At 35.3% G+C, this 14277-nt stretch overlaps 2 protein-coding genes across 3 annotated transcripts; both read left to right on the forward strand.

The window, feature by feature from the left end:
• The first annotated feature begins 988 nt into the window (after positions 1–988).
• Positions 989–7054, forward strand: LOC140792901 (protein KTI12 homolog). Its single transcript, XM_073144127.1, has 9 exons — positions 989–1305; positions 2533–2636; positions 2735–2791; positions 3658–3743; positions 4140–4225; positions 5341–5456; positions 6148–6198; positions 6284–6370; positions 6752–7054. The coding sequence occupies exons 1-9, from the start codon at positions 1152–1154 to the stop codon at positions 6917–6919; spliced, it is 909 nt and encodes a 302-aa protein (XP_073000228.1). The 5' UTR covers positions 989–1151; the 3' UTR covers positions 6920–7054.
• A 1653-nt stretch (positions 7055–8707) lies between these two features.
• Positions 8708–13398, forward strand: LOC140791658 (large ribosomal subunit protein uL3y-like). Of its 2 annotated transcripts, none has more exons than XM_073142267.1 (6): positions 8708–8875; positions 10482–10587; positions 11680–11790; positions 11934–12238; positions 12460–12869; positions 12983–13398. In XM_073142267.1, exons 2-6 carry the CDS (start codon positions 10503–10505, stop codon positions 13239–13241), a joined length of 1170 nt encoding a protein of 389 aa, XP_072998368.1. In that variant the 5' UTR covers positions 8708–8875; positions 10482–10502; the 3' UTR covers positions 13242–13398. The 2 variants fall into 2 exon arrangements, with proteins under 2 accessions (XP_072998368.1, XP_072998369.1); XM_073142268.1 differs by having other exon boundaries at positions 8833–8948.
• The last annotated feature ends 879 nt before the right edge of the window (positions 13399–14277 follow it).

Below are 14277 nucleotides of genomic sequence, written 5' to 3' on the forward strand. Positions count from 1 at the left end.
TAATACACAGAATGAAAAGAGGAATAGGGCAATCACCTTTTGGCATACATTTCACACTTGGCTACAATAGACAATATTATAAAGAAAGTAAATAGAGCGCAATGCAGGCACTACAACAATAGGTTAGTCTGTGGGTTCGTCATGATCCACTAATTAAATACACAAATGCATATGATCTCTAAGGGCAAGAGAAAAAAACACTAACAATGTTGATGAAAGGTTTTCACTTATAAATATCAATTCACTAATAAAACAAGAAAAATAAATATGCAATGCCTAATGGGCGAATAAACTATCTCCTCTTAAACCACAACATAAGTTAGAGATTTGGCATGCCGATCTAATACGGCAAAAACTTTCCTTGAATCCACAACACATCACATATACGCGCACCCTAACTTCTCCCTAACTACTGCCCAAGCCTATCATATTTGTTGGTAGCTGAAGCATGAGATAAAAACGACAACAATGATGAGGGAGGAGATAAAGGGTAGCAAGGAAGAGAGAAGAGCAAAGAAAAAGAGAGATCAAACGGAAGAAAAATAGGAGAAAAAAGAAAAAAAAGATAGAATAAAGGAAAAAGAAGAACCTCCCACTGTGAGGAAGCTATGGTAGCCATGCACGGGGCGGGGAAGCTCACTCGAAGGAAGAGAGAAAAAAGAAAACAAACTCGGATCACTCCTAAGTCTATTCGATACCCCCTTTGAGTAGTATAACTTATATAAATCTCTAACAATTATTTGAATAAATGGGAGGATATAATAATCAGACTGTACAGAAAACACAAATTTTTTCTTTGGAGATTATGAACATTTATTTGTGTTCGAAATTAAGAAAACGTTTCCTTCGTTACATTTTATTCCATTAGGAACTTTCGTGTCAATCTTGAACAGGGTGTTATTGGAATAATTGTAGAAAACTACGAATTAAATTAGTAATTATTAAAAGGTCCTTAGTCTTTAGGCTTTGGGGCGAGCTCGAACAGGGTGTTACAAGGGCGCTTAACTAGAAAACCACGGTCCGTCTTGCGTTATCCGATCGCTTAACGCGAGCTCGAATTGATATTATTGTTTTTAGGAGATTTATTCGTCTCCTCTTTTTTAGATTCGAAGTGCTTTAGGGTTTCTCTTCTCTTCGCTTCTTGGATTTTAATGGCGCTCGTGGTGATCTGCGGGCAGCCCTGCAGCGGGAAATCGACGGCGGCTATCTGCCTTGCCGAGGCTCTCCAGGACGCGGAGGCCAAACCGACCGTCAGGATCATCGATGAGTCCTCTCTCCATCTAGGCCGCAACCAAAGCTACTTCGGTGAGTATATCTCTCTGAGTGATGTGATTACGTTGTTGCTCACTTATAACTTTGGTAGTTTCACTATATCTTGGATTTAAATTGGAAGAGAATAAGCCACAGGAGCATTAGACTAACTAACTACTTGATTAGATGCTAAAAGGTGCTTCCTTTATCATTATAATACGGTTTCTTGATTTGGTGAAGGGAGAGGAGGAAAATTTTGGATGAATGCTTTATTATTTGGTAAATCATAGCGATTAAGACAGAGATTTGAAGCATTGTCTATTAACTGTTCACGAGATTGATCACGGACTAATAACTGATCCGTGGCCTCCAATTAATTGAAGCTATTAAGAACAAACTTTCTTCACCATGAATGCCATTCTTAACCTATAATTATACTACTAAAACCTATTTCGTATGTTTAATCTAGTGGTTGTGCAAATTTGACAGACACCAAAAAGGGTTTTCAAATGCTGAGGCTGAGCTCAATGTACATATTGGGAAGTATAAGATGAAATTTACACCATAGCACAGGTTAGGTTGGCATCCATTAGAGTCTAAAGAAGTTTTAAAGATCATCTTGGATATTTTAGTTAGTTTCTTTTACAGCATCGTCTTTTTATGAGCATGACATGTTTGTCTTATAGTTAGCCTTGGGACAACTTTATAGCTGTGTTCATGTGCATATATAATGTTGAGGAATGTGTAGTCTACCCTGGGCTCATGGGGCTGGCATGGAGTGCTTCTCCTTTCATGATGAGTATTTGACTTTTACGGTCTTACACCAAACAATACAAATTGGCATTCATATGCACAAAATAATTTAACTATGATCGAGCAGAATAATGAGCTGCTACAGATTGTGTCTATACTCTTAACAATCCATGTTGAAAGAAAATGGGAGCTACATCCATAGGCGGTGAATGTGATAAAAGTGGAAGCTACCAAAAAGTGGTTGAATGTTCTCAAAACCTAAATTTAAGTTATGCAGCTGGGGTATTCATAGAGGGTCTAACCGTAAGTTGAGCAAAATAGTGAGATGCTATATGAATTAAATCTAAACAAAGTCATTAGTCATAGATCCTCCTCTTGTAAGGAAAAGATGTACTTGAACTTCAAAAAGTTTCATCCTTCACTTATCATAAATTGCTACATGCCATCAAATTCATGTTCTATATAGTTTATCTAGGAAACAAAAAAGAATCTTGTGTTTCATATTCTTCTTGGTCCTTTTATTTCTAGATATGGTTGTGGAGAAAAACTTAAGGGGTGTTCTTAGATCAGAAGTTGATAGATCCTTATCAAAAGACAATATAATTATTGTGGACTCTCTGAACAACATAAAGGTGAGAAAGGTGTTCTTCAATTGCTTATTTTACTTGGAATTAATCATACTACTTATCTAATATATGAATGATTGCATGTTTCTTTGTTCAAAATGCAGGGTTATAGATACGAATTATGGTGCCTTGCTCGAGCTGCCGGCATTAGATATTGTGTGGTAATGCTTTAGCAACTAACATGGATGTGGTTTTGTTATTGCTCTTAGCTATGTGTTTGAATGTTGTCATAACTTCCACTGATTATTTACAGACTACCCTGGTCATTTGCCATACTTGTTAATATTATTACATGGCCTAGTACTTGCATTATATGTGTTGTCAAGTTGATTCCTCTTGGTGATTTATGGGCAGTATGATTTCTTTCCGATACCTTATTGAACACTTTCTGTAGCCTTCTGTTATATTTTTCATTTCTAATCCCATTTACTTGACTTCTTTAGGTACTTTACATTAACTTGGAAAGGGTAAGTTTGAATGCAAATGTTGAATATTATTATCCTCACTTCCTATAAGATTTGGAAACCTTTTTTTTATCTTTCCTAATTTTCAAGTGCTTTCAGTAAGTTCCACAATCCTAAATTTGGATTTCATGACCATCTACCTTTTAGAGGCATTGGCATATGCTTTAATTGATCTGTGATTGGAAATAATTTTCTTATTGTCCAATTTTTTTGTTTATTTTTAATTTAAAAACTTGGAATAGGCACACAGGTATAACAGTTCCATTACGCAGATGGTTTCCAACCTTTTATCTTTAGGTGATTAATATCAGCATAAGAAGCTGAGGAGGTAAATAATCTCTTCGTCTAAGATGATAAGCTCAAAATAGTTTACCTACGAAACATGTCGATAATCAATTTGAGATTCAACTGTAGAGGAAGGATCTTATAGGGAAGAGGACATAAAGGATAGAAAGGGTTACACTGCCGACCTCTATTTGATTATTGATGTGGCTTTGTGTTAGTATGAATGTATGATAGAAAAACAGAAAGCAATTTATTTACTTGTAATGTTTATTTTTCAGCTTTTCTGCGATACAGAAGAAAACGGTTGTAGGGAGTGGAATAACAAGCGTGGTGAAATGGGTGAATCAACTTACGATACTAGGATGTAAGTAAAGATTATCTTCTTTTACATTACTCTGTGATCTGCATCATAAGCATCACTTTTCTGCTACATTTGAAAGGTTGTTATCCCAGATCCTTCTGAAGGAGCTACATAAACCCACTTTTCTTTATATGCAGATTGCATTTACATATGATCAGTATATAGTCCCGATATAGGAAAGATTATTCATACTTCAGACATTAAATTTTCAGCAGGGCGCAACCAAGAAAGTGTTTTTGTTTATCTCTCATGTCAAAAATCTACCAGACCAGCTTGTTACTTATTGTTATGTCTTCACTTGCTAATTATTGTTTAGCTTTTTATTAAAATATTTCTCCTGTTTAGATTGATTCATCAGATAATCTTGGGCAAGAATTAACTCACAATCTACTTGTACAGATTTGAAGATTTGATCCGAAGATTTGAGAAACCAGATAGACGGAACCGGTGGGATTCTCCACTTTTTGAATTATTTCCATCGAGAGGTATTAAATTGCTTAATGCCTTTTTAAATTGTTAATATTATATCTAACTGGTTTACACAGAGATCAATGTTGTCAAGTAGCATTTCTTACCTGATTGGCTGCCAATCTATCAGGTATTATCTGAAGAAAAATATTTGGATGTTATGGCCACACCATTCTCTCCCATGTTGACTATTCCTAATGCATTACAGATAATGAGACCCCTACTATGCAATGGTAGACCTATCATGTAGAGGAATAATATCCTAAGGAAAGAAAGAAGAGATAGATATTGAGGGGTAGACGACTACATGGTTAAAGAAGATATTGTTCTCATTCATCAAAATCATAGATCCTAAATTTGAGCCACCTAATGTCCTCTTTATAAGGATTTGAACTTACCCCATATGTGTCCTAAATTGTGACAAACTCTTCAGATAAAAAGCTAAAGCAAATCTGAATCTACACTGTTTTAACTTTGGCTAGAATCACAGTGGATAAGTAACACTTTTCTTTAGTTATTTGAGTCCCACATGGAATCTTATTACTATGGAGTTATTTATTACTATGTCATAAAGAGGACTCTTACAGCGACCATTAAGATTGCCAGTGCTTGTGTTGACTGCCACAGAAAATCAAGGGGAAATGACTTGTAAATGCGCCAAAAAAATATAGGACTCTACATTAGTGCCTCAGGCTACCAGGATGAACCTTAAGAAGACTAACCTACTGTTCATTTTATTCTAAAGCTGAGATCTTGCTTCCTTCTCGTTTGACTTGTATCCAAGTATAGAACACTTTGGATAACTTCTTAGAGAATTTAATAAGATAATTAAAAAGTAATGACAGCTATATATTGTCTGGAGGCCCTTCAGTTTTCTTTCTTAGTGAAGGACTTCTATGCATTATGGAAAATTTCTTCTTTCCCTTTTCAATGCAAAAGGCTGCCTTTAGTACATACTTCTGGTTTCGTTGCACGACCATTCAAGTTATCTCATTATTTGAATACCTGAATATGGCAGCCAACTTGCCATTATGCCTTCTTAAATGTGTCAAACTCGCTAATGTCTTTCCTAACAGATGCTTAATAATCTCAAGTATTTCTTTTGACATGCCTTCTCTTAATCCTTCTGAAGATGGAATAAAGCAGTCATCTCCTGTCATTGAGGAGGCTGTCTCCTACTTGACAAAAAAGGTGGATTCAAAAACAAGAGATGTTAGAGTTCTTCAGCCTACTATAGCAACTCAGAGTGTAAGTAGTAACCTTTTCTATTATTTGATATTGTATGAGTATTTTATATTTGATATATTTCAATCACCTGAACATTTTAACTCTTTCAAGATCCTGTTTGCAAGCTAGACCACTTTCCTGTTGCTGTAACTAAAGGTAGTATTTATAAAGCCTATTCACCATGATTATCCACCGTAAGGCTTGTATGTTTTGATATTCATGCACTCATGCCTTGCTTCTATAGCATTGTAGGATGAGGAAGAGGAAAGCTATAAATCATGTAGCTAAAGAAGTTATAGTGAACCTTATTAGGAGGATCTTTTTGCAGTTTCTCGAAAACTAGGTATTGTGCACTTAAAATGTCAACATTGTTTTAAGTGTGACCAAGTATGGTAACACTATGGTGCCTGTTGATGCGAGTGCTCAGAAATCCTATATGCTGAGAATATCAAACTCCACATTCTCCTGCCGTATCTTTTCATAGTTTTACGGCGTTACAAGACCCAGGGAGATTATGAATGTGGGGATGATTAATGATCTTTATCCATAAGTTTAATTTGTTGAGCATTTGCCTGCTGCATTTTGCTTCCCGTGTATTTTATTATATTAATTTGTCAGTGATTGTGTATTTGTAATACTAATATGCCATTGCTTGTTTTTGATTTTATAATGCAATATCTATATGATTGAAGATTCTTCCTAACTGTTTCAGGCACGTAAAACAGAGGCTAATTCCCTATATGAAATGGATAGAGCAACACAGGTACCTTTTCGACATTCTTTTTTTTTCTTTCTTCTTTCTGAATTTATAGAGAAAGTTTCTGCTCACATCCTCTGATTCTTTCCAGGAAGTGATCAATGCAATTGTTGAAGCACAGTCTTGTCTCTTTGGAGGTCCCATGAACAAAATATCTCTTGGAGATCATTTACCAACCATATCCTTTTTGACAAAAGACTAAATGCTGGTTCTACTGCTAACTCCAACCTCTTACCTAACCTGCACCAGCTGCAATGAGTGTATCTTTCCTACTCTATTAACTTGGTATGCAAAAGACACTTCAAGATCATCTATTCATTCAATACCTTGTTTGGATGCCAAGAAACCAATCAGTTACTGGCCAGATCTAAGTGTTAAATCTTTCTAGCTGATTTTCAACAGTTTCATCTCTATTACAAACTTTTTTATAAGACTAAGAATTTTTTGTAATTGTATTAGTTTGCTGCTTTAGTTGGTCCTTTTATCCTTTTCTTTTCTTTGTGTAAGCAATTCCTTTTTATTTTACCCCTAATGTAGTAGACCTTAACTGTCAATGCACATCGACATCCAAAGATCAGTTGGGTTGCCCGAGCTCCGCAGCCTGCGACGCACCTTCATAAAGTTGGCAGGGCAGTACAGTTTGAGTGGGCCTCCCCCACCTACAGATGCAGATAGTGCAAAGAGGATGTTTATAGACTACCTAAACAGAGAAATTGCAGCTGCATAGAGCCTGTGGCAAAAATTGATACTAGTAAACTGTTGTATAATTTTTACCTGTTCTGCATGATAAGATTATGCTTCAAAGGAATGTGCAGTGCTGTGGGTTATCAAATGAATCAATTTTGATAAGATTTAAAAGGAATTACATCTGGTATCTCCTGTACATTTTGTTCATCATTTGCAGATTGAATGGGGCAACCTTTTGTCCATTAAATTGTTTGAATTTGATGAATAAAGAGATTTTTTTTATTAGCTTTTCTTCTCATTTTCTGGGGGAATTAACCCCATTTCTAGGAAGCAATGCAAATAATTTAAAACAATAATAACATGCTGCTAGCTAGTATCAGTGGAACGAATTCTAAATAGATTTTTATTGACTTAGTTGGAACTAAATCTGACCGTTTCGTTATGTTTCTTTTCCTAATTTACTCTTGGGTAAGAAAATAAAAGGTTAATTGAGATTTCAAAAACTCAGCTTAAGTGAAAATGAATTCAATCTAAATCTGATTTCAAGTCATAAAAAATTCATCCAAATCTGCTGAAATCTCAGTGCAAGGATTGGCTGATATGATATCACACACTCTCTCAACACCATAATTCTTTTATAATATCTTTTTAACTTTTGGGAGGATGGTGATTGGATTTTTGAAGACAATGGTGATCCTTTTATCTCTGCGCTGATTGCCAACTCTTTTCAATATTGTGGAAAGCTACGAATGATCTCATTTTCCAAGCTATTAAGCCTCCTCCTGTTCACATTGTGATTAGAAAAAAATTGTAGCCTTCTCTCCATGGATTATTGTAACCTGACTACTGGTGGGATCAGGCTGCAGGGGTCCATTTGGATGGATTCGGTGATCTCCACCTTGTGACTTGTGAGGATTTCATCACCCTTAATTCGGATGAGGCCTTTGGTACAGGGACTAATCAGGCCAGTGCTGGATTTTCCAAGGAACTTATCTGGGTGTCTGTCCTATTTGAGCTATATTTGTGCTGTTCATTGAAGCGTGAGCGTTAAGAATTGGACTGCAAAAGACTTTTTTTTTAATTTAATTTATTAAAATCTTATTGATATTTTTGAGAGCTAAACCTAGCTAAATCATGAGGTGCATCGTTGGTGGTCCTACTTGTAAAGAAGATATGGATCGACATATATATTTTCATTCACCTAAGACATTTTCTAATGACTACAGTGATAGTCCACTCTAGATGATTGTTTGGGATCATTAATAGCATCGACAACAATCATGCAGTCACTAAAAATGAACCACCTGACCTTTTCACAAGGAGAACTAAGATGTAACGAATCAGAGTGCAATGCGAGTCCGAAAAACTAAGCCAGATAGGCTTTTGACCATACAACTTATTATTGAAAACATTTTGACTATCAAGAACTATTTTGAAGAAATTATTTTTAGTCATGTTTATATGAAAGCTAACTAGATAGCTTGTAATTTAAATAGTAGTGATTTCCAGGGGTATTTCTCACCTCTTCATCTAACCATCTTCTTTTATAAGACAAAAAAATATACAACCTTTCACTCTGTTTTTATTTGGTGTAACTTTTTTTAGGATAAAAAATGTAAACAATTTGTGTGTTTTTTTTTTTGGGGTTAATATATATAATTTAGGTTTCAATGTGGTAAATTCGGCAACCAAACAGACCTTAAATTTCTTAAAAGAAAAACCAAAACAGGCCTCTTTCGCTTATCGGATCAGGATCAGACGTTCTGCGACCCGAATCCACTGCATAGGGTAGAATGTAGATCAACCCTCCGCACGCTGCAACCCTTACAATTGCAACAGCTGAAAGACTAGCCGTTCGTTTCTAAATTCTAGGGTTTTGTCTTGGGGAGCGCTGATCTCCACCGTCCGCATCACTATAAGTATAAAGCCAGCTAACCCGGTTCTTCCATTGCGGCGTCTCATTTCACTCTCTTCTTTTCCATCTCTTGCGAGCGAGGTACTATCCATGCATTCTCGTTTCTGCTGATTTCTCTCTTGATTCTATCGAAAGACTCAGTCCTTTATTCAAGGTCGAGTTGGTCTTTATGAAATCTATGGTTTTATTTCGGTGTTTGGGTTAGACTAGAGCTAAAGATCTAAACTTTGAGATTCCAATTAGTTTATATTGCTATTTGACAAAATTCATTGCTTTCTCTCATATTTGCACAAGATCAATATTTTTAAGAAGCCAATATAACTATTTAAAAAAAAATTTGCGCGACTTAAATCCAGTTGAAGTTATGAAATTGTAAAAGGAGATTCTGTCTGTAGACTCGATTCCTTCTTGAGTTATTTTTATTATAATCATTTGATGAATCTTTGAAGGCGGTCGATTTGTTTTGTAAGATACGAACGTGGGATTGTTCAATCTCAAGAATGGTTTTTACACTAAACGCATTCATTTGAATAAACGTGAGTGCCTTATTTCTGTTCAGTTTGATATGAAAGAGAGAACTTTGTGAATCAAGTAATATGTTAATTGATGTTTATGGTGAGTTTTTGTTATCTTATAGTTGTTTTTTCTTTTTACTTTTTGTAAACCTCTATAACAAACATTAGATCTACTATGGTTCGATTTGTTTTTTAAGTATTTATTTTGTGAGATTCAAATGACATTATGTGAAATTTATAAAATTAATTTTCTTTTGTCACGATAGTAAGGACAGATTTTTTGGGTGTTTTTCTTATTTCTATGATATCTTTATTTTTCTAACCTGAGCTACTGCCTATTGTTTTTTATATAGATGTATCAATACGTACAAATATAAATTTGTCCTGGTTGCATCATATTTTTCATATGATATTTTGAATAATTTTTGGTCAAAGCATGCAAATATCTCCATTTCTGGTTGTGGCTAAACTGTCCTCCAAAAATAAGTTGGTGATTAATCAAGGCTGGAGTCTCGGAAAGGCTCTTCTTACCAATACCAATAGATGTGTTATTGGGAAGGCTTACAAGGGAGCCCGAGAATTGGCAGAATATTTGCCATAGGCCTTTGGTTGTGGAGGCAGTTTTTGCCATCATTTACCTGATGTGGCGGTTCTTTGCTAATGCTTTGTCATAATCTATTTATTTGTATCAAGGTAACTGACTATTTATTTTAGTAATTTAGATTTGAATGGAGCTATATTACCTTATTGACCTATTTCTTATTTTTTGGCCAAATGACCCTTGAGCATTTTATTTGTGTATGAGAAATTGCAATAATAAATACTATTTGGTTCTCAACTAAAAGTACAAATTTGCTACTTATCTTAGTTATATTAGCTATTCCTTTCCTGGTCTTTGTTATGTTTAACAAGTGAATTAGTTCTTACACAACACATGGCCTGGAATATTCAAATCATTCAATAGAAGTGCTTACCAGAGGATATTAGGATGCTTTGGAAGATCTGTTTAACACATTGTAGTTATATTGGCTTTGCTGGTACAATCTTGAGGATGTGAACATGTGTTGTAGTCATACTTGTGCATACATGGTTTTCTTTGTATCTAAATTTGGGAGATTCTTCTTTCTGGACTTAGCTTTTTCTTTAGGATTTTTTCGATCATTGTGTAACAGAGAGCTAGAAGTTCAACCATCATGTCGCATCGCAAATTTGAGCATCCACGCCATGGCTCTCTTGGGTTCCTTCCTAGGAAAAGGGCCTCACGCCATAGAGGAAAAGGTTCATTCTTCCTTAGACTATAATATCTGCATCTTTTCATGGCATATGCTTTTTGGAAGTAACAGCATATGCAGTTATGTTTATTTTGATAATATATATCCTTTTTGAAACTTTATTCTATGTGTAAAAGGAAGATAAGTATACCGGTAAGTACAATGCACAAGCACAACAATACATCTAAAGCATGATTGTTATTGGATGCCACAGTTCTCCTAATCATGTTTTCTGTAGCAAGTGAAATGGAGTTGTTAGTTCTGCCATAATGATCTGCAATTCAGCTACCTTTTAAGTGTTATAATGCGGGTTAGATTTTGTTAATCAAGTCGAGTCATGCTTGTTGTTTTACTGAATTAGTGAACTAAAAGCGTTGCTTAAGCCAAAATTGGATTTGGTTATTTATAACACAACAAACTGGTTGTCTTTCTAAAATCAATAGGTAATCTGGATTTTAGTCCGGATATGTCGCGCTTGGTCAGTTTACGGTGAGAACCACTCCTATCAAATAACAAAGTTTGCTTGAAAGTGACCCATGTTGTTTAATTGATGTGAGCATTGGTGCATCGCTCATTGACATTATGCATAATTTGATTAAATTTACCTTATAATATTGAGACTTCTTTGCTTCATGTATTTATGAAATACCACAGTTGAAGGAGCAGTTTAACACATTCAATCACATATTTGTTGAATTTGGCTTTCTTACTTTATTGGTATTAATCTCTTCTAAGTTTTAAATAAGAGGACAAATATCATTAAGGTAAAAAAGTAAGTACTTCAATCACAGATTGGTTAAGTTTAGCATAAGTCAGGCCTTTTTTCATCTGTCATAATCTGCAGCTCAAATATGTAAAGAAGTTATCGATGAAGTTGTAGATTAAACATATCTTGCTCCATTGGATGTAATTGCAATGTTCCTATTTATAATGAGTTAGCGTCTTTCTTAAAATATTAACCATAAGTTCGAATAATTTTGATCCTGCCTCTAATTTCCTGATTGTTATCATTAAGTTTATTCCTTATTCATAATCAATTTGTTAGTTTTGGTGTAATTGAATTTTTTATTAATATTGTTGCCTTTTGGTCTGAGTGCAGTGAAATCCTTCCCAAAGGATGATCCAAGCAAGCTGCCACGACTAACTGCCTTTCTAGCGTACAAAGCTGGGATGACTCATATTGTAAGGGATGTTGAAAAACCTGGATCAAGTAAGTCAATTTTTCATTATCAGAGTAAATGTTAAATCATTGGTGCATCTTTCTTTTTTCTGTTTTCTGAATTTTTCTGGGATGGCTAGTTCATAGTTTGATCTTTTGCCTACTTGTTCATGTTTTTATTCATTTGTATGTAGAGCTTCATAAGAAGGAGACTTGTGAGGCAGTGACAGTGATTGAAGCACCGCCGATGGTGGTTGTTGGTGTTGTTGGCTATGTGAAGACACCTAGAGGACTTCGCTCTTTGAACACTGTATGGGCTCAGCATCTTAGCGAAGAGGTGAGAAGGAGGTTTTACAAGAACTGGTACAAGTCAAAGAAAACAGCATTTACCAAATATTCAAAGAAGTATGAAAGTGAAGATGGGAAAAAGGATATTCAGGCACAATTGGAGAAGATGAAAAAATACGCCACTGTTGTTCGTGTTTTGGCTCACACTCAAGTAATGCTACATTTTTTCTTTATCTGAGTATGATTTTGTTCGAGTAATTTTTATGGCTGACCATTAAGTGGTGGTAGATATACTTGTAGTTTACTTATTTTTAAATTCATATCCTGTTTTTCTGATAAGCTAAATGTTCTTCTGGAGCAAAGTTATAGAACTCTCTTGGTCTGAAACTTGACTGACATGTGCTCTGCCTCTTTGGCATGCACTATCTTTAGATTAGAAAGATGAAGGGCTTGAAACAGAAGAAGGCACATCTGATGGAAATCCAAGTGAATGGTGGAAGTGTTGCTGAGAAGGTTGACTATGCATATGGCTGCTTTGAGAAGCAAATTCCTGTAGATGCTATTTTTCAGAAGGATGAGATGATTGACATCATAGGAGTTACCAAGGGTAAGGGGTATGAAGGCGTGGTGACTCGCTGGGGTGTAACTCGTCTTCCTCGCAAAACCCACCGTGGTCTGAGGAAGGTTGCTTGCATTGGTGCTTGGCATCCCGCAAGGGTTTCATATACTGTGGCTAGGGCTGGACAGAATGGTTACCACCACCGCACAGAGATGAATAAGAAGATCTACAAGCTTGGAAAAGCTGGTGAGGAGTCTCACACGGCCATTACTGAGTATGACAGGTTAGAGACCGATATGTCTTTCTAATTTTATCCAGTCCTTTACAGTGCTATAGATCTTAATTATTAAAAATTGGAAACAGTCACAACATAAACAATGTTTACTTAATTTGCAGGACTGATAAGGAGATCACTCCAATGGGAGGATTCCCACACTATGGAGTGGTCAAGGATGACTATTTACTAATCAAGGGGTGTTGTGTGGGACCAAAGAAGCGTGTTGTCACCCTGAGGCAATCACTGCTGAAGCAAACTTCACGATTGGCTATGGAGGAGATCAAGCTCAAGTTCATCGACACCTCTTCGAAGTTTGGGCATGGCCGTTTCCAGACTACTGAGGAGAAGGCCAAGTTCTATGGAAGGATGAAGGCTTGATTGATTAATTATTTTTGCGTCTTTAGAACTTCACCTTTATGCTAGTTTTGTTTTACTCTCTGATTTTACCTCCGGCTTGTGAGAATCAAAATAGACGATCTTTGAGATTTTGCTCAGTGATTAATAAGATTGTTGTCACTCTTTTCATGCTCATAAACTAAACCGGGTACCAGAGGCACATCGTAATTATGAACATTAAACTAAGTCTACCGAATAATATTTAAATATGTGCGAGGTCATGTTGTAAGATAAAAAGGTTCCCAAGTTTATATTCTGCGTCAACGAGCTAACTAAGGTTGTTATTTAGGTGGCCTTTGGTTTAAGTCAATGGATTTTTCTTAAACATCGGTAATTCATTTTTGAGAGATTTCTTTTAATGTACATTCGAATTGTTATTAAATTATACATATATATTGTTAAAATAATAATATTAACATTAAATACAATAAATGGTATTTTAGTGCATTTACATCACATATATTTATTTTCTTCTAAATTATATTTCACTTTTTTTATATCATATAAAAGAATAATGGCACTCATATTTTAAATTCGCACACATATTTTCTTAATTTCTCCAGAAATCAAAGCTTAGTAAGCTATCTTACCACGCTATATTGATGACTAATTAAAAATATATATATATATATATATATATATATATATATATATTCGTAAATTATTAATGGCATATAAGCTTACAACGATCAGCTTTCAAGGAACTATATAAGGCCACTTTTGGGCTTATAAACTCGCAAGCCCGGAAAAATTATGGAAGCTGACAGCTTTTAGCAATACATAATCTCTTATGCAGGTTATTGCATTCGTCGGAGGGTCTCTCTTTTTTAGTATTTGCTGCAGTAACACTAACAGAGCTAGTGAGTTAGCTGGAGTTTCAACTAAATTCTATAGAAATTCGTGAAACAGGGTAAGCAAAGAACAAAATGAGTCTTGCACAACAGAGTAATATCCAAAAGTCATGCATTAATCGAATGCCTTTCTCCATAACCACGTATCAGTTGAATGCTTTTATGCG

This window comes from Typha latifolia, chromosome 7 (genome assembly GCF_019914945.1).
Source record: "Typha latifolia isolate L0001 chromosome 7, TyphaL0001v2, whole genome shotgun sequence".
NCBI classification, from domain to species: Eukaryota; Viridiplantae; Streptophyta; class Magnoliopsida; order Poales; family Typhaceae; genus Typha; species Typha latifolia.